General features: G+C 45.8%; 1 protein-coding gene across 1 annotated transcript; it reads right to left on the minus strand.

The window, feature by feature from the left end:
* Positions 1-9,396: 9,396 nt before the first annotated feature.
* LOC140082946 (transmembrane protein 127-like) lies at positions 9,397-16,575 on the minus strand. The gene is made up of 3 exons (XM_072126342.1): positions 16,323-16,575; positions 15,119-15,298; positions 9,397-10,317 (listed from the first exon to the last, which is right to left on the minus strand). Exons 1-3 carry the CDS (start codon positions 16,516-16,518, stop codon positions 10,025-10,027), a joined length of 669 nt encoding a protein of 222 aa, XP_071982443.1. The 5' UTR covers positions 16,519-16,575; the 3' UTR covers positions 9,397-10,024.
* Between the last annotated feature and the right edge of the window lie 4,327 nt (positions 16,576-20,902).

The following is a 20,902-nucleotide window of genomic DNA, read 5'->3' on the forward strand; positions in this document are numbered from 1 at the left end:
AGCTCTGAGGTGTGGGAGATATGTTGTAGGTCTGGACCAGGCTAAAGCCTTTGACAGGGTTGATCACGATTATCTATGGGCCACTTTGTCAAAGTACGGTATTCCGGGACAATTTATAGATTGGCTGAGAACTTTGTATAGAGAGGCGAAGAGCTTTCCTCTGATCAATGGTTGGCAGGGGGACACTTTTGAAGTAGAGGCAGGGGTGCGACAGGGCTGCCCCCTGAGTCCGCTGCTGTATGTGTTTGCCATAGACTTGTTTCTGCGATCACTGCAGCGGTGCGATTTTCAGGGGGTGCCGGTCCCCCATTGCTTGCCTTTGAAGGTAGTCGCCTACGCGGATGATGTGACTGTGGTGATATCTGAACCTCGTGAGGTGGAGATGTTGTCTGCAGCCATCAGAAGTTACTCAGAGGCCTCCGGGTCTCTGGTCAACCTAGAGAAGAGTCAAGCTTTCTGGACATTGGATACTGCTCCTGGCTTTGATCTACCGCAGTTCGCCAAGGCCTCCACCCATATTAAGATCCTTGGGGTTAAATTCGGGAGGGAAGATAATGCCAAACTAAATTGGGAAGAGAAGTTGGAAACCGGAAATGCAAAGGTTCAGCGATGGAAGAACTGGAGGCTGACCTATAGAGAAAGGGTTACTCTGCTGAAGACTTACCTGGTCCCTGTCTTCCTCTACGTCTCTGTCGTATTTCCTTTGCCAGAATCTTTCTCCGCTAGGCTCTTTAGCCTGTTCTTCCAGCTTTTATGGGGGAACAGGTTGAACCCAGTAAAAAGAGGGATCACCTACATGCAGAGGAGAGAGGGTGGACTGGATATGTTAAATCCAAGGGTTTTCTTTGACTCCATGTTTCTGAAAGTTAATTTTGGTTGCCTGGACTCAAATAATGGTCTCCTGTGGGTAAGTAGTGTCAGGGACTGGATATTGCCTTTTGCAGAGTCTTGGGTGCGAGGCGGCAGTCTCAAGAGGGGCCGATGGACTCCTGGCTTCCTCCCCCAGTATCTGGAGTATGGTCTCAGGTGCATGAAAAAGTGGAGAATAGATAAGACCTATCTGGAGAGTAAGACCAGGAAGGACCTTTATATGAGTGTCTGTAGATCATTCTATACATTACAGCCAGCTCTGAGGGACTGCACAACGGCCACCCTGCAGGAGAGTCTGAAGTTTCTGAATAGTCCTAGGCTTCCTGCAAAATTATTTGACATTGCCTGGTTGTCCCTGCATGGGAGGCTCTTTGTTAGGGGCAATTTAAAATTCCTGAGCGTCTCTGACCGTATGTGCCCCCTAGGATGCCCCCAAGAGGAGACCATGGAGCATTTTACCACCGAGTGCCCGGGAGGGAGGCGGATATGGCAGGAGGTGTCCCGCAGGCTCAGAATACCACGTCTACAGTCTCTGAGCTACCCAGAGATCATCTATGGGGTAACATCACACATAACGGACATTGACAGGGGGACCATGTACCTCATTATAACCACCATAAAGTATTACCACTGGCATAACAGGACCCGAGTTTCCATCCACAGCGAGGCCTTCCAGCACATGACCGCAGTCACACTCATCATGTCTGAGCTCAGGTGGATCCGATCCATAGAGATTGGGAAAAGTGATGGGAATAGGAATTTATGGAGGAATTTATGTCTGGACTAATGCATCATGTAATTATGTTTAATCCTTTTCCCTTTAACCAATGATGGACATTTAAGTTACTTACTATACATTTATTTATTAATTTCAATGTATGATTTCTGTTAAATTCTGATTGGAATGTACCACGTATTTTGTTTGTTTATACTAATAAAAATTGCCCCCTATGTACAAGAATATAACTACTATAATACTGCCCCCTATGTACAGGAATATAACTACTATAATACTGCCCCCTATGTACAAGAATATAACTACTATAATACTGCCCCCTATGTGCAAGAATATAACTACTATAATACTACTCCCTATGTACAAGAATATAACTACTATAATACTGCCCCTTATGTACAAGAATATAACTACTATAATACTGCCCCCTATGTACAAGAATATAACTAATATAATACTGCCCCTTATGTACAAGAATATAACTACTATAATACTGCCCCCTATGTACAAGAATATAACTACTATAATACTGCCCCCTATGTACAAGAATATAACTACTATAATACTGCCCCCTATGTATAAGAATATAACTACTATAATACTGCCCCCTATGTGCAAGAATATAACTACTATAATACTACTCCCTATGTACAAGAATATAACTACTATAATACTTCCCCCTATGTACAAGAATATAACTACTATAATACTGCCCCTATGTACAAGAATATAACTACTATAATACTGCCCCCTATGTACAGGAATATAACTACTATAATACTGCCCCCTATGTACAAGAATATAACTACTATAATACTGCCCCCTACGTACAAGAATATAACTACTATAATACTGCCCTCTACGTACAAGAATATAACTACTATAATACTGCCCCCTATGTACAGGAATACAACTACTATAATACTGCCCCCTACGTACAAGAATATAACTACTATAATACTGCCCCCTATGTAGAAGAATATAACTACTATAATACTGCCCCCTATGTACAAGAATATAACTACTATAATACTGCCCCCTATGTACAGGAATATAACTACTATAATACTGCCCTCTATGTACAAGAATATAACTACTATAATACTGCCCCCTATGTAGAAGAATATAACTACTATAATACTGCCCCCTATGTACAAGAATATAACTACTATAATACTGCCCCCTATGTACAGGAATATAACTACTATAATACTGCCCTCTGTGTACAAGAATATAACTACTATAATACTGCCCCTATGTACAAGAATATAACTACTATAATACTGCCCCCTATGTACAAGAATATAACTACTATAATACTGCCCCCTATATACAAGAATATAACTACTATAATGCTGCCCCTATGTACAAGAATATAACTACTATAATCCTGCCCTCTATGTACAAGAATATAACTACTATAATACTGCCCTCTTTGTATAAGAATATAACTACTATAATACTGCCCCCTATGTACAAGAATATTACTACTATAATACTGCCCCCTATGTACATGAATATAACTACTATAATACTGCCCCCTATGTACAAGAATATAACTACTATAATACTGTCCCCTATGTACAAGAATATAACTACTATAATACTGCCCCCTATGTACAGGAATATAACTACTATAATACTGCCCCTATGTACAGGAATATAACTACTATAATACTGCCCCCTATGTACAAGAATATAACTACTATAATACTGCCCCCTATGTACAAGAATATAACTACTATAATACTGCCCCCTATGTACAAGAATATAACTACTATAACACTGCCCCCTATGTACAAGAATATAACTACTATAATACTGCCTCCTATGTACAAGAATATAACTACTATAATACTGCCCCCTATGTACAGGAATATAACTACTATAATACTGCCCCCTATGTACAAGAATATTACTACTATAATACTGCCCCCTATGTACATGAATATTACTACTATAATACTGCCCCCTATGTACAGGAATATAACTACTATAATACTGCCCCCTATGTACAAGAATATAACTACTATAATACTGCCCCCTATGTACAAGAATATAACTACTATAATACTGCCCCCTATGTACAAGAATATAACTACTATAATACTGCCCCCTATGTACAAGAATATAACTACTATAATACTGCCCCCTATGTACAGGAATATAACTACTATAATACTGCCCCCTATCTACAGGAATATAACTACTATAATACTGCCCCCTATCTACAGGAATATAACTACTATAATACTACCCCTATGTACAAGAATATAACTACTATAATACTGCCCCCTATGTACAAGAATATAACTACTATAATACTGCCCCCTATGTACAAGAATATAACTACTATAACACTGCCCCCTATGTACAAGAATATAACTACTATAATACTGCCCCCTATGTACAAGAATATAACTACTATAATACTGCCCCCTATGTACAAGAATATAACTACTATAATACTCCCCCTATGTACAGGAATATAACTACTATAATACTGCCCCCTATGTATAAGAATAGAACTACTATAATACTGCCCCTATATACAAGAATATAACTACTATAATACTACCCCCTATGTACAAGAATATAACTACTTTAATACTGCCCCCTATGTACAAGAATATAACTACTATAATACTGCCCCCTATGTACAAGAATATAACTACTATAATACTGCCCCCTATGTACAGGAATATAACTACTATAATACTGCCCCCTATGTACAAGAATATAACTACTACAATACTGCTCCCTATGTACAGGAATATAACTACTATAATACTGCCCCCTATGTACAGGAATATAACTACTATAATACTGCCCCCTATGTACAAGAATAGAACTACTATAATACTGCCCCCTATGTACAAGAATATAACTACCCCCTATGTACAGGAATATAACTACTATAATACTGCCCCCTATCTACAGGAATATAACTACTATAATACTGCCCCCTATCTACAGGAATATAACTACTATAATACTACCCCTATGTACAAGAATATAACTACTATAATACTGCCCCCTATGTACAAGAATATAACTACTATAATACTGCCCCCTATGTACAAGAATATAACTACTATAACACTGCCCCCTATGTACAAGAATATAACTACTATAATACTGCCCCCTATGTACAAGAATATAACTACTATAATACTGCCCCCTATGTACAAGAATATAACTACTATAATACTGCCCCCTATGTACAAGAATATAACTACTATAATACTGCCCCCTATGTACAAGAATATAACTACTATAATACTGCCCCCTATGTACAAGAATATAACTACTATAATACTGCCCCCTATGTATAAGAATATAACTACTATAATACTGCTCTCTATGTACAAGAATATAACTACTATAATACTGCCCCCTATGTACAAGAATATAACTACTATAATACTCCCCCTATGTACAGGAATATAACTACTATAATACTGCCCCCTATGTATAAGAATAGAACTACTATAATACTGCCCCTATATACAAGAATATAACTACTATAATACTACCCCCTATGTACAAGAATATAACTACTTTAATACTGCCCCCTATGTACAAGAATATAACTACTATAATACTGCCCCCTATGTACAAGAATATAACTACTATAATACTGCCCCCTATGTACAGGAATATAACTACTATAATACTGCCCCCTATGTACAAGAATATAACTACTACAATACTGCTCCCTATGTACAGGAATATAACTACTATAATACTGCCCCCTATGTACAGGAATATAACTACTATAATACTGCCCCCTATGTACAAGAATAGAACTACTATAATACTGCCCCCTATGTACAAGAATATAACTACTATAATACTGCCCCCTATGTACAAGAATATAACTACTATAATACTGTCCCCTATGTACAGGAATATAACTACTATAATACTGCCCCCTATGTACAGGAATATAACTACTATAATACTGCTCCCTATGTACAGGAATATAACTACTATAATACGGCCTCCTATGTACAAGAATATAACTACTACAATACTGCTCCCTATGTACAGGAATATAACTACTATAATACTGCCCCTATGTACAAGAATATAACTACTATAATACTGCCCCCTATGTACAGGAATATAACTACTATAATACTGCCCCCTATGTACAAGAATATAACTACTATAATACTGCCCCCTATGTACAAGAATATAACTACTATGATACTGCCTCCTATGTACAGGAATATAACTACTATAATAATGCCCCTATGTACAAGAATATAACTACTATAATACTGCCCCCTATGTACAGGAATATACCTACTATAATACCTCCCTCTGTGTAGAAGGAGTATTTGATCCACAGTGTCCTTGGCTGGGGGTATAGATGTGCGTTACTTGTGGTCATGTGGCGTCCCCCTACCCCTGTCCATACATTGCTCTGATGTCGCTATATGATCAGGCAGATCTGCAATGTAGAACTGCAGTAAAGCCATAGAGTTAGTCACCCAGCTTTTCCAGAAGCCTGGACAGCAAGGCTTGCTAGGATATAGCTCTCTGCTGAAGATCTGTTGCATAATGTGGCAGATCTACAATATATAGACTATAGGGAAGTGAGTGTGAATCCCATTGCAACCATTTGCATGTTGACCCAGCTTTTCCAGAAGCCTGAATGGCAAGATTATATAGTGATGAGTCCTCTGCGTCTGTATTGCTGCATAGTCAGGAACATTAACCATCTGTAGCTCAAGAATAAATGTTCTCATGTCTTGTACATTATGTAGTGGAAGAGCTACTCACCCAGCTTTTCCATACTCCTGAATAACAGATCTGCCTGTGTATACAATATACCTGCCATAGTACAGTATAAATGGATCCATCTGCCACGAGGATGATTAAACACATCAAACAATCCCTTTTAGAGGCTGTAACATTGACTTTCTTGATCACCCAGCTTTCCCATGAGCAGGTATGTGTAGCTGGATAGAAAGTTAGAGCTATAGTTTTTTGTGTTGAGGGCTCGGTGTTGCTCCAGTTGTGTAGTATAACCCCCATCAGAGTTTTTCCCTGTTCCATCCTCTGTCGGAGTCTTCATCATAATCTTAATCTAATCTCATCCTCTAATTACACAATTAGTTCTGCGCGTCGAGTGACATGTAGGAAAACTCACATCATGTCAGGACGAGGCGCGACGTCTCGCTTATTACTGCACCCTAATGGTACCAGCTCCGCCTGTACAAACTGCCATCAAGCGTTATCTGTCCCTGGGAAAGCTGGGTGATCATGTGACAATTATAGCTACCGCAGGGGTTTCCTTCTTTCATCTCATCCTCTAGGATGACCTGCCCAGTTATTCAGCATTACTACAGACAGGCAGGTACATTGCGCATATATATAGGGGCAGGTGTACTATTCAGTACTCTGGAAAAGCTGGGTGACTACCAATATGCCTGGCACTACATAATCCACAAGACTGGTCAGCAGCTGTCCTAGCGTTGTGTATGCAGCAATACAAGAGCAGAAGACCTTCTAAAACAGGAAGTCTTGCTATTCAGGATTCTAAAAAAGCTGGGTGTAAAGGGCTTCCCTGATGCTCCCCACACTGACTAATCTACAATCCTACATTGTGCCTGATAATGCAGGGAACAAGAGGAGATGACTCATTAGTAGGAAATATTGCTGCATTTTTCAAGCTTCTAGAAAAGCTGGGTGACTATATACAATCACTATTTTCAATGTTTCACCATATTTTATTTCAGATCTATCTGGTGACTCAAGCTGGGTGACTGTACATACTGCTGCCGGTATAGCTGCCTCTATGCATCTCTTTTTAAGGGTCCTGGATAATAGATCCTCTGTGTTAAACACAAACGGAAAACACATTCAGGAGCCTGGGAAAGCTGAGTGACTTACTATATAGATGCCATTAATGTGTCCTATTGTTATGTCTATACTGATTATGATTGTGCAGTAATATGAAAGTAGAGGAAGCATCTCTACCTAGACAGTGGGAAATTACATTCAGGGGTCTAGGAAAGCTGAGTGACTTATTATATATTTTCCATTAAAGGTTCCTATTGTTATTTCTATACTGATACTGATTATACAATGATATGGGAGTAGAGGAAGCATCTCTCCCTAGTTGGTAGGAAATGACATTCAGGAGCCTGGGAAAGCTGAGTGACTTACTATTTATTTGCCATTATAGGCTCCTGTTGTTATGTCTATACTAAACCTGATCATACAACAATATGGGAGTAGAGGAAGCATCTCTCCCTAGATAGTAAGAAATTACATTCAGGAGTCTGGGAAAGCTGGGTGTAATACATGTTATAGTTCATGTTTTAGCCAGTTAAGTACGGGTCAGATCCCACTAGAGCGGCTCATCCCCTCTGATATGATGGACTAACATTAGGGTGAAAGTAGCCCAAGAGGTTTCACTGCTGAGGTTTTGCTACAATTCTATGTTGCAGTTAAGTGTGATGTGGCCACGTCCTCACACAGCTGTGCTCTGATCTTATATCAATTTGCCACCAACATGGAAATATGTCCGTGTCAGGCGGCCGTACCCAAACGCCGACCAATGGGTCCGCTCCTCTCTACGCCTAATATCTCGAGGCCCGAGCACAAGGTATCCAAACCGATTATCGTTATTCTACAGGAAGGGGCGGTCACACTGGGCTAGCCTCTGATTGGCTGTGTCACTGCAACTTCCTTTCGACAAGACACAATGGGGCTCATTTAATAAGGGGCTGAATCGCCGGGTTTCCCGAATATAACCGATTTGCAACGTTTTTCCCTAAAATGCCTCAGGTTTTTGGCGCACGTGATCGGATTTTGTTGCATCCGTGCCAGCTTGCACGTGATGGAAATCGAGGGGCGTGGCCTTCGGAAAACCTGACGGATTCGGAAAAAACGCGATATTTAAATAAGAATTTGTGTCGCTTGACACGCACTTACATGCACCGAAGAGAAGAAGGTGAACTCCGGCGGACCTCAGCGCAGCAGCGACACCTGGTGGACATTGAGCGCACAACCTTAGTGAATCCCGGCAGAACCCAAATCCTCGTTGGAGAACGCACCGCTGGATTGCGACTGGACCGAGTAAGTAAATGAGCCCCAATGAGTCAGGTACTAGATAGGGGAGGAGGATTCTGTCTGGCTCCATCCAATTTGGAAGTACGGATTAGCCACTCCCCTGCACGGAACGTACACGCCATCAATCAGCAGCTTCTCCTGCTCGGTTTACTGGTAGTTGGGACACCGGCTCTACCGCAGGGACTTATTGTAGGGGCAGTTCTATAAGCGTGCACCTCAGGTCCACCTGCTGTTGGGTTGGGTCCACCTACACTGTCAGGTTGTGCTCTGCTGCCCCCCTCAGGAAGCTGCTATCTGCCGCCTGAGGCAAGACTTTCATGTTGCCTCATGGCAGATGCAGCTCTGATAGAGCCTCTATATGGGGAAAGCAAGGAAATTATTTCATGGAAGCTTTTGGATTTTGGAAAAGTTTGGGTATAAACTGAGTAATGACTGGAGAAGAGATTAGAACTTGGATGGAGGTGGAGAGGAGTTTGGTTTCTTGTTTTTTTAGGACGAAATGTAGTTTTTAATAGTAGAATGTTGGGTTTCATGATGTCGCTGTAGAATTCCTTTCATCCCCAATTCCGTATGATACAATCAGTCATTCAATGGAAAAAAAAAAAAGCTCGGTCCGTCAGAGATAACACAGAGATAATTTCAGTCTCATTCATCACAGCAAGCAGAGGTCTTGAAAACCAAAATAACTGAAGGGAGTCAACTGTTTTGCAAAATGTTTTATTGCTCCAATGTATCTGAAGGACGAAAAAAAACCTCCCAATGACATAATAAATAAAACTAATTGTAACTTTTTGCCGTTTTGTGTTTTCAGCTCCGGTGCGCACCACTATATCCTCGTGGTTCCCCTGTGTGTATCCTGCTTCCTCCTCCGTGGTGTAGCGGGAGAGGAGCATCTGACTACACAGGGTTTGTTTGTAGTCTGTTACAGTGGAGATACATATATACATAGGGGGAGATTTATCAGATTAAACTGTTCTAGTTGCCCATGGAAACCAATCAGAGATCAGCTTTCATTTTCTTAACCGCTATGGGAAAATAAAAGCTGGTTTCTGATTGGTTGTCCTGGAAATCTAGAACAATTCTGCTCTCGGACATCTCCCTATTTTCTAGGGGGGGTAATGTTATGACATATACATGTGTCAGGGCGATAATCTGTTCTCTGTGCCCCCAGGAACTCCCCAAGCCTAATACTGCGCTCTCATTGGTCGATAAAACACATGTAATTACTAGTATAAAACATAAGCTAGTGGTACGGTCTGAATCCTACATGACACCGTGCACACACATAACACTGACACCCGTGCAGATTATCGCTCCCCGGCGGGGGGCTCATCCATACTCCTCCGGGGTCTCGGGGGTCTCTGGTTCCTGCAGGAGCGGGGAGCTTTCCTCAGTTTGGGTTGTAGCCATGATGGTCCCATTCTCCCTGCGGTACTGCCGGGCATAGGACACGCTGAGGGCGCTGGCAGCGACGGACGCCATACAGGCGCAAATAGCGAAATAGTAACTCTCGCCCAGGGACAGGGTGCTCGCAGGAGACGTGATGAGCTGGAAGTGCACTTCATGGTACAGGACCAGGTAGAGGTAGGTACAGGTGGCCACCGACCCGGCTGAGGACAGCACTGCCAGAAAACGGGAGAGAGAGAACCATGAGAAGATCATGTGACCCCGATCCAAAAATGTGGGTAACAGCGACACCCGGTGTGAAGATTGTGTACTGCCTGTGTGATACCACTACATGAGAAGAAAGAGGTCTACTCTCAAGGAGTTAAATCTGCAGGTATACTCCTCCTCTAGCAGATTAACCCTCTACAAGTAGCAGTGTCCTCCTCCTCCTCCTCTAGCAGATTAACCCTCTACAAGTAGCAGTGTCCTCCTCCTCCTCTAGCAGATTAACCCTTTACAAGCAGCAGTGTCCTCCTCCTCTAGCAGATTAACCCTTTACAGGCAGCAGTGTCCTCCTCCTCCTCCTCTAGCAGATTAACCCTTTACAAGCAGCAGTGTCCTCCTCCTCTAGCAGATTAACCCCCTACAAGTAGCAGTGTCCTCCTCCTCCTCTAGCAGATTAACCCTTTACAAGCAGCAGTGTCCTCCTCCTCCTCTAGCAGATTAACCCTTTACAAGCAGCAGTGTCCTCCTCCTCCTCTAGCAGATTAACCCTTTACAAGCAGCAGTGTCCTCCTCCTCCTCTAGCAGATTAACCCTCTACAAGTAGCAGTGTCCTCCTCCTCCTCCTCCTCTAGCAGATTAACCCTCTACAAGTAGCAGTGTCCTCCTCCTCCTCTAGCAGATTAACCCTCTACAAGTAGCAGTGTCCTCCTCCTCTAGCAGATTAACCCTCTACAAGTAGCAGTGTCCTCCTCCTCTAGCAGATTAACCCTCTACAAGTAGCAGTGTCCTCCTCCTCCTCTAGCAGATTAACCCTTTACAAGTAGCAGTGTCCTCCTCCTCTAGCAGATTAACCCTTTACAAGTAGCAGTGTCCTCCTCCTCTAGCAGATTAACCCTTTACAAGCAGCAGTGTCCTCCTCCTCTAGCAGATTAACCCTTTACAAGCAGCAGTGTCCTCCTCCTCTAGCAGATTAACCCTTTACAAGCAGCAGTGTCCTCCTCCTCTAGATTAACCCTTTACAAGCAGCAGTGTCCTCCTCCTCTAGCAGATTAACCCTTTACAAGCAGCAGTGTCCTCCTCCTCTAGATTAACCCTTTACATGTAGCAGTGTCCTCCTCCTCTAGCAGATTAACCCTTTACAAGCAGCAGTTTCCTCCTCCTCCTCTAGCAGATTAACCCTTTACAAGCAGCAGTGTCCTCCTCCTCCTCTAGCAGATTAACCCTTTACAAGCAGCAGTGTCCTCCTCCTCCTCTAGCAGATTAGCTTTAATGCTATTTTTTATTCCTTATGCTGTGTCATGTACCATTGTACTCCTTTTTAATGGATTTCAAATAAAATTTTGCTACTTTTTATCCTAAAAACTGACGTCTGATGTCCAGCTGGAAATAGTTCTTTTTCCTGTCTAATGCTGCCTGCACCTGTGACCGAGGTTTGTCCGTGCTGGAGTGTCCAGAGTCAAGACCAAGAGGATTGTTCAAACGGAGAGGGTGAGCTGATTTCACAAAAGTATCTTTGTGATAGTTTTTTCTGTATTAACCCTATACAAGCAGCAGTGTCCTCCTCCTCCTCTAGCAGATTAACCCTTTACAAGCAGCAGTGTCCTCCTCCTCCTCTAGCAGATTAACCCTCTACAAGTAGCAGTGTCCTCCTCCTCCTCTAGCAGATTAACTCTTTACAAGCAGCAGTGTCCTCCTCCTGTAGCAGATTAACCCTTTACAAGCAGCAGTATCCTCCTCCTCCTCTAGCAGATTAACCCTTTACAAGCAGCAGTGTCCTCCTCCTCTAGCAGATTAACCCTTTACAAGCAGCAGTGTCCTCCTCCTCTAGCAGATTAACCCTTTACAAGCAGCAGTGTCCTCCTCCTCCTCTAGCAGATTAACCCTTTACATGTAGCAGTGTCCTCCTCCTCTAGCAGATTAACCCTTTACAAGCAGCAGTGTCCTCCTCCTCCTCTAGCAGATTAACCCTTTACATGTAGCAGTGTCCTCCTCTAGCAGATTAACCCTTTACAAGCAGCAGTGTCCTCCTCCTCTAGCAGATTAACCCTTTACAAGCAGCAGTGTCCTCCTCCTCTAGCAGATTAACCCTTTACAAGCAGCAGTGTCCTCCCCCTCCTCTAGCAGATTAACCCTTTACAAACAGCAGTGTCCTCCTCCTCCTCTAGCAAATTAACCCTTTACAAGCAGCAGTGTCCTCCTCCTCCTCTAGCAGATTAACCCTTTACAAGCAGCAGTGTCCTCCTCCTCCTCTAGCAGATTAACCCTCTACAAGTAGCAGTGTCCTCCTCCTCCTCCTCCTCTAGCAGATTAACCCTCTACAAGTAGCAGTGTCCTCCTCCTCCTCTAGCAGATTAACCCTCTACAAGTAGCAGTGTCCTCCTCCTCTAGCAGATTAACCCTCTACAAGTAGCAGTGTCCTCCTCCTCTAGCAGATTAACCCTCTACAAGTAGCAGTGTCCTCCTCCTCCTCTAGCAGATTAACCCTTTACAAGTAGCAGTGTCCTCCTCCTCTAGCAGATTAACCCTTTACAAGTAGCAGTGTCCTCCTCCTCTAGCAGATTAACCCTTTACAAGCAGCAGTGTCCTCCTCCTCTAGCAGATTAACCCTTTACAAGCAGCAGTGTCCTCCTCCTCTAGCAGATTAACCCTTTACAAGCAGCAGTGTCCTCCTCCTCTAGATTAACCCTTTACAAGCAGCAGTGTCCTCCTCCTCTAGCAGATTAACCCTTTACAAGCAGCAGTGTCCTCCTCCTCTAGATTAACCCTTTACATGTAGCAGTGTCCTCCTCCTCTAGCAGATTAACCCTTTACAAGCAGCAGTTTCCTCCTCCTCCTCTAGCAGATTAACCCTTTACAAGCAGCAGTGTCCTCCTCCTCCTCTAGCAGATTAACCCTTTACAAGCAGCAGTGTCCTCCTCCTCCTCTAGCAGATTAGCTTTAATGCTATTTTTTATTCCTTATGCTGTGTCATGTACCATTGTACTCCTTTTTAATGGATTTCAAATAAAATTTTGCTACTTTTTATCCTAAAAACTGACGTCTGATGTCCAGCTGGAAATAGTTCTTTTTCCTGTCTAATGCTGCCTGCACCTGTGACCGAGGTTTGTCCGTGCTGGAGTGTCCAGAGTCAAGACCAAGAGGATTGTTCAAACGGAGAGGGTGAGCTGATTTCACAAAAGTATCTTTGTGATAGTTTTTTCTGTATTAACCCTATACAAGCAGCAGTGTCCTCCTCCTCCTCTAGCAGATTAACCCTTTACAAGCAGCAGTGTCCTCCTCCTCCTCTAGCAGATTAACCCTCTACAAGTAGCAGTGTCCTCCTCCTCCTCTAGCAGATTAACTCTTTACAAGCAGCAGTGTCCTCCTCCTGTAGCAGATTAACCCTTTACAAGCAGCAGTATCCTCCTCCTCCTCTAGCAGATTAACCCTTTACAAGCAGCAGTGTCCTCCTCCTCTAGCAGATTAACCCTTTACAAGCAGCAGTGTCCTCCTCCTCTAGCAGATTAACCCTTTACAAGCAGCAGTGTCCTCCTCCTCCTCTAGCAGATTAACCCTTTACATGTAGCAGTGTCCTCCTCCTCTAGCAGATTAACCCTTTACAAGCAGCAGTGTCCTCCTCCTCCTCTAGCAGATTAACCCTTTACATGTAGCAGTGTCCTCCTCTAGCAGATTAACCCTTTACAAGCAGCAGTGTCCTCCTCCTCTAGCAGATTAACCCTTTACAAGCAGCAGTGTCCTCCTCCTCTAGCAGATTAACCCTTTACAAGCAGCAGTGTCCTCCCCCTCCTCTAGCAGATTAACCCTTTACAAACAGCAGTGTCCTCCTCCTCCTCTAGCAAATTAACCCTTTACAAGCAGCAGTGTCCTCCTCCTCCTCTAGCAAATTAACCCTTTACAAGCAGCAGTGTCCTCCTCCTCCTCTAGCAGATTAACCCTTTACAAGCAGCAGTGTCCTCCTCCTCCTCCTCTAGCAGATTAACCCTTTACAAGCAGCAGTGTCCTCCTCCTCCTCCTCTAGCAGATTAACCCTTTAAAAGCAGCAGTGTCCTCCTCCTCCTCTAGCAGATTAACCCTTTAAAAGAAGCAGTGTCCTCCTCCTCCTCCTCTAGCAGATTAACCCTTTAAAAGCAGCAGTGTCCTCCTCCTCCTCTAGCAGATTAACCCTTTAAAAGCAGCAGTGTCCTCCTCCTCCTCTAGCAGATTAACCCTTTAAAAGCAGCAGTGTCCTCCTCCTCCTCTAGCAGATTAACCCTTTAAAAGCAACAGTGTCCTCCTCCTCCTCCTCTAGCAGGTTAACCCTTTACAAGCAGCAGTGTCTGCAGTGTCTACAAGGGGCAGTATACTCCTCCTTTAGCAGATTAACCCTTTAGATACAACTATATCCTACTCATTTGATCCGATTAACCCTTTAGAAGAAGTAGCATCTTCCTCCCTCCTCTAGATTTCATTGTAGGAATTTTTTCTAAAAATATACAGAATATATATTTACAAGCAAATCGACAAGATGTATAAATTCTCCCGCCATTCCCCGGGCAGATCCATTCCCTGTATCCCAGGGAGCTCCCTCTTTTCCTGGTGACTGGATAATTCAGGATCTCTGCTTCGTGTCAGTTAAATCCAGAAGACTGATGTCCTCCAAGAAACCAACTCCACAGGAGAGAAGTGCCGATGTATTCAGAGGCTGGATACAATTGTAACAACCCCTCAGCTGTGAGAAGTATCAGGTCAGGACGGCTTTTCAGACTCGCTGACAGCAAGCAGAGGTACAGAAATAAACGACAAGATGCAGAGTGTTGTGTATAGGTGTATTACCTGTGGTAAAGTGCAGGATGGGGGGCAGCAGGACCCCCGCCAGCTTCTTGATCCCCATGTACTTTGTCCCCAGAAAGTCCATCAGGAAGGCGGCCAGGCCGAGGAGGATGCTGACGTAGCAGCAGGCGGTCAGCAGGAGCAGGGAGTACAGGCCGCCCCGGTGCAGGAGCTTGTGTGGACCTGACAACGACACAAATATCAGCGCAAGACCAGACCAGACACCCAGCTTTCCCAGAATCCTGCATGATACTTTATAGAGGGGGAAGTGATACATAAGGGTAACAATCACACCCGAGACTGTGATAAAAGCGGGCCACTGTGTGACAAGAGCCATGCTGCAGGTGACCCAGCTTTCCCGGAATCCTGAATGTCACTTTATAAAGAGTAAGTGATACACATGGGAAACAATCACACCTGGGACTGAGGATAAATGGGTGACTATGTGCTAGGTCTGTACTTCAGGTCACCCAGCTTCCCCTAAGTCCTGCATGTGATATGCATCTACTTATATCACCACTCACTATTCATCTGTATGAACAGGCAGATCTGGAAAAGCTGGGTGATCACTAGCTTAAAATCCATAGCCCTCAAAGATGTCACCCAGCTTCCCCAGACTCCTGACATGACGCTGTATACAAGAAAGGACTCACATTCTGGACTAGGAGATAACTGCAGGATATATTATGTAGTCACCCAGCTTTCCCAGAATCCTGACATGACGCTGTATACAAGAAAGGACTCATATTCTGGACTAGGAGATAACTACAGGATATATAATGGAAGGTATGTAGTCACCCAGCTTTCCCAGACTCCTGACATGACGCTGTATACTAGAGTGGACTGACATTCTGGAGTAGGAGATAACTACAGGATATATTATGGAAGCCAGGTAATCACCCAGCTTTCCCAGACTCCTGATATGATGCTGTATACTACAGAGGACTGACATTCTGGACTAGGAGATAACTACAGGATATATTATGGAAGTCATGTAGTCACCCAGTTTTCCCAGACTCCTGACTGCTACAGCATAGAGGGCAAGCGATGCATCCACAGGCCCGGGAATGTGGATACAGCGTGCGACTATGAGACAGGATCCAAGGCAGGTCACCCAGCTTTCCCAGGTATGGATCGGATGATAGCATGCGCGTCATGTGACTCTGTAGCCATTGCTATGGTGACAGGCCCCTCCCCGTTGTCTCACCGGTCTCGGTCAGGTTGCAGGCGAGGTGCAGGATGTATGCGGCTCCGTACACATAGTCGTGACCCTCCACCTGCACCAGGATCCAGCTGGGGTCAGACAGGGCGGTGCATGCGCACACCACGGCCAGGCCCTGCAGGAAAGCCGCCCCCTGGCACCGCTCCGGGACTCGCCCCAGCACCCGGCCGCCCCGCAGCATCCTCACCCACCGGGATCACTACCGGGAGCGTCACATGACTGTGCTGCACCATGTGACCACAGGGGGAGGAGCCGACAGGACAATGAGGAAGCTGCATGATGTCATCAGCATGTGATCTGCACCGTATACAGGACACACACAGCTCTGCACCGTATACACCACACACAGCTCTGCACCGTATACAGGACACACAGAGCTCTGCACCGTATACACAGGACACACACAGCTCTACACCGTATACAGGACACACACACAGCTCTACACCGTATACACCACACACACAGCTCTGCACCGTATACACCACACACACAGCTCTGCACCGTATACACAGGACACACACAGCTCTGCACCGTATACACAGGACACACACAGCTCTGCACCGTATACACCACACACACAGCTCTGCACCGTATACAGGACACACACAGCTCTGCACCGTATACACAGGACACACACAGCTCTGCACCGTATACAGGACACACACAGCTCTGCACCGTATACACAGGACACACACAGCTCTGCACCGTATACACAGGACACACACACAGCTCTGCACCGTATACACAGGACACACACACAGCTCTGCACCGTATACAGGACACACACACAGCTCTGCACCGTATACACAGGACACACACAGCTCTGCACCGTATACACCACACACACAGCTCTGCACCGTATACAGGACACACACAGCTCTGCACCGTATACACAGGACACACACAGCTCTACACCGTATACAGGACACACACAGCTCTGCACCGTATACAGGACACACACAGCTCTGCACCGTATACACAGGACACACACAGCTCTGCACCGTATACACCACACACACAGCTCTGCACCGTATACAGGACACACAGTATACCGTATACAGGACACACACAGCACTGCACCGTATACAGGACACACACAGCTCTGCACCGTATACACAGGACACACACAGCTCTGCACCCTATACACCACACACACAGCTCTGCACCGTATACAGGACACACACAGCTCTGCACCGTATACACAGGACACACACAGCTCTGCACCGTATACACCACACACACAGCTCTGCACCGTATACAGGACACACAGTATACCGTATACAGGACACACACAGCTCTGCACCGTATACAGGACACACACAGCTTTGCACCGTATACAGGACACACACAGCCCTGCACCGTATACAGGACACACACAGCTCCGCACCGTATACAGGACACACACAGCTCTGCACCGTATACAGGACACACACAGCTCTGCACCGGGTACAGGCCACACACAGCTCTGCACCGTATACAGGACACACACAGCCCTGCACCGGGTACAGGACACACACAGCTCTGCACCGTATACAGGACACACACAGCTCTGCACCGTATACAGGACACACACAGCTCTGCACCGTATACACAGGACACACACAGCTCTGCACCGTATACACAGGACACACACAGCTCTGCACCGTATACACAGGACACACACAGCCTGCACCGTATACACAGGACACACACAGCTCTGCACCGTATACCGGACACACACACAGCTCTGCACCGTATACACAGGACACACAGAGCTCTGCACCGCATACAGGACACACACAGCTCTGCACCGTATACAGGACACACACAGCCCTGCACCGTATACAGGACACACACAGCTCTGCACCGTATACAGGACACACACAGCCCTGCACCGGGTACAGGACACACACAGCTCTGCACCGTATACAGAACACACACAGCTCTGCACCGTATACAGGACACACACAGCCCTGCACCGGGTACAGGCCACACACACCTCTGCACCGTATACAGGACACACACAGCTCTGCACCGTATACACAGGACACACACACAGCTCCGCACCGTATACACAGGACACACACAGCTCTGCACTGTATACACAGGACACACACAGCTCTGCACCGTATACACAGGACACACACAGCTCTGCACCGTATACAGGACACACACAGCTCTGCACCGTATACACAGGACACACACAGCTCTGCACCGTATACAGGACACACACAGCTCTGCACCGTATACACAGGACACACACAGCTCTGCACCGTATACAGGACACACAGCTCTGCACCGTATACACAGGACACACACAGCTCTGCACCGTATACACAGGACACACACAGCTCTGCACCGTATACACAGGACACACACAGCTCTGCACCGTATACACAGGACACACACAGCTCTGCACCGTATACACAGGACACACACAGCTCTGCACCGTATACACAGGACACACACAGCTCTGCACCGTATACACAGGACACACACAGCTCTGCACCGTATACACAGGACACACACAGCTCTGCACCGTATACAGGACACACACAGCTCTGCACCGTATACACCACAAACACAGCTCTGCACCGTATACACAGGACACACACAGCTCTGCACCGTATACAGGACACACACAGCTCTGCACCGTATACAGGACACACACAGCTCTGCACCGTATACACCACAAACACAGCTCTGCACCGTATACACCACAAACACAGCTCTGCACCGTATACACAGGACACACACAGCTCTGCACCGTATACAGGACACACACAGCTCTGCACCGTATACACCACAAACACAGCTCTGCACCGTATACAGGACACACACAGCTCTGCACCGTATATAGAACACACACAGCTCTGCACCGTATATAGAACACACACAGCTCTGCACCGTATACAGGACACACACAGCTCTGCACCGTATACAGGACACACACAGCTCTGCACCGTATACACAGGACACACACACAGCTCTGCACCGTATACACAGGACACACACAGCTCTGCACCGTATACACAGGACACACACAGCTCTGCACCGTATACACAGGACACACACAGCTCTGCACCGTATACACAGGACACACACAGCTCTGCACCGTATACAGGACACACACAGCTCTGCACCGTATACAGGACACACACAGCTCTGCACCGTATACAGAACACACACAGCTCCGCACCGTATACAGGACACAAACAGCTCCGCACCGTATACACAGGACACACACAGCTCTGCACCGTATACAGGACACACACAGCTCTGCACCGTATACACAGGACACACACAGCTCTGCACCGTATACACAGGACACACACAGCTCTGCACCGTATACACAGGACACACACAGCTCTGCACCGTATACACAGGACACACACAGCTCTGCACCGTATACACAGGACACACACAGCTCTGCACCGTATACAGGACACACACAGCTCTGCACCGTATACAGGACACACACAGCTCTGCACCGTATACAGGACACACACAGCTCTGCACCGTATACACAGGACACACACAGCTCTGCACCGTATACACAGGACACACACAGCTCTGCACCGTATACACAGGACACACACAGCTCTGCACCGTATACACAGGACACACACAGCTCTGCACCGTATACACAGGACACACACAGCTCTGCACCGTATACACAGGACACACACAGCTCTGCACCGTATACACAGGACACACAGTATACCGTATACAGGACACACACAGCTCTGCACCGTATACAGGACACACACAGCTCTGCACCGTATACACCACAAACACAGCTCTGCACCGTATACAGGACGCACAGTATACCGTATACAGGACACACACAGCTCTGCACCGTATACAGGACACACACAGCTCTGCACCGTATACACAGGACACACACAGCTCTGCACCGTATACACAGGACACACACAGCTCTGCACCGTATACACAGGACACACACAGCTCTGCACCGTATACACAGGACACACACAGCTCTGCACCGTATACAGGACACACAGTATACCGTATACAGGACACACACAGCTCCGCACCGTATACAGGACACACACAGCTCTGCACCGTATACAGGACACACACAGCTCTGCACCGTATACACAGGACACACACAGCTCTGCACCGTATACACAGGACACACACAGCTCTGCACCGTATACACAGGACACACACAGCTCTGCACCGTATACAGGACACACACAGCTCTGCACCGTATACAGGACACACACAGCTCTGCACCGTATACACCACAAACACAGCTCTGCACCGTATACACAGGACACACACAGCTCTGCACCGTATACAGGACACACACACAGCTCCGCACCGTATACACAGGACACACACAGCTCTGCACTGTATACACAGGACACACACAGCTCTGCACCGTATACACAGGACACACACAGCTCTGCACCGTATACAGGACACACACAGCTCTGCACCGTATACACAGGACACACACAGCTCTGCACCGTATACAGGACACACAGCTCTGCACCGTATACACAGGACACACACAGCTCTGCACCGTATACACAGGACACACACAGCTCTGCACCGTA

This window comes from Engystomops pustulosus, chromosome 1 (assembly GCF_040894005.1).
Source record: "Engystomops pustulosus chromosome 1, aEngPut4.maternal, whole genome shotgun sequence".
Lineage (NCBI taxonomy): Eukaryota > Metazoa > Chordata > Amphibia > Anura > Leptodactylidae > Engystomops > Engystomops pustulosus.

What these genes read in the sequence shown, in the direction of transcription:
- LOC140082946 (XM_072126342.1), bottom strand. Translation starts at nt 16,518, where the DNA reads ATGCTGCGGGGCGGCCGGGTGCTGGGGCGAGTCCCGGAGCGGTGCCAG. An exon ending in CTGCAACCTGACCGAGACCG is followed by an intron (nt 15,299 to 16,322) that starts GTGAGACAACGG and finishes TGTCGTTGTCAG; the next exon opens with GTCCACACAAGCTCCTGCAC. An exon ending in CATCCTGCACTTTACCACAG is followed by an intron (nt 10,318 to 15,118) that starts GTAATACACCTA and finishes GTTTTCTGGCAG; the next exon opens with TGCTGTCCTCAGCCGGGTCG.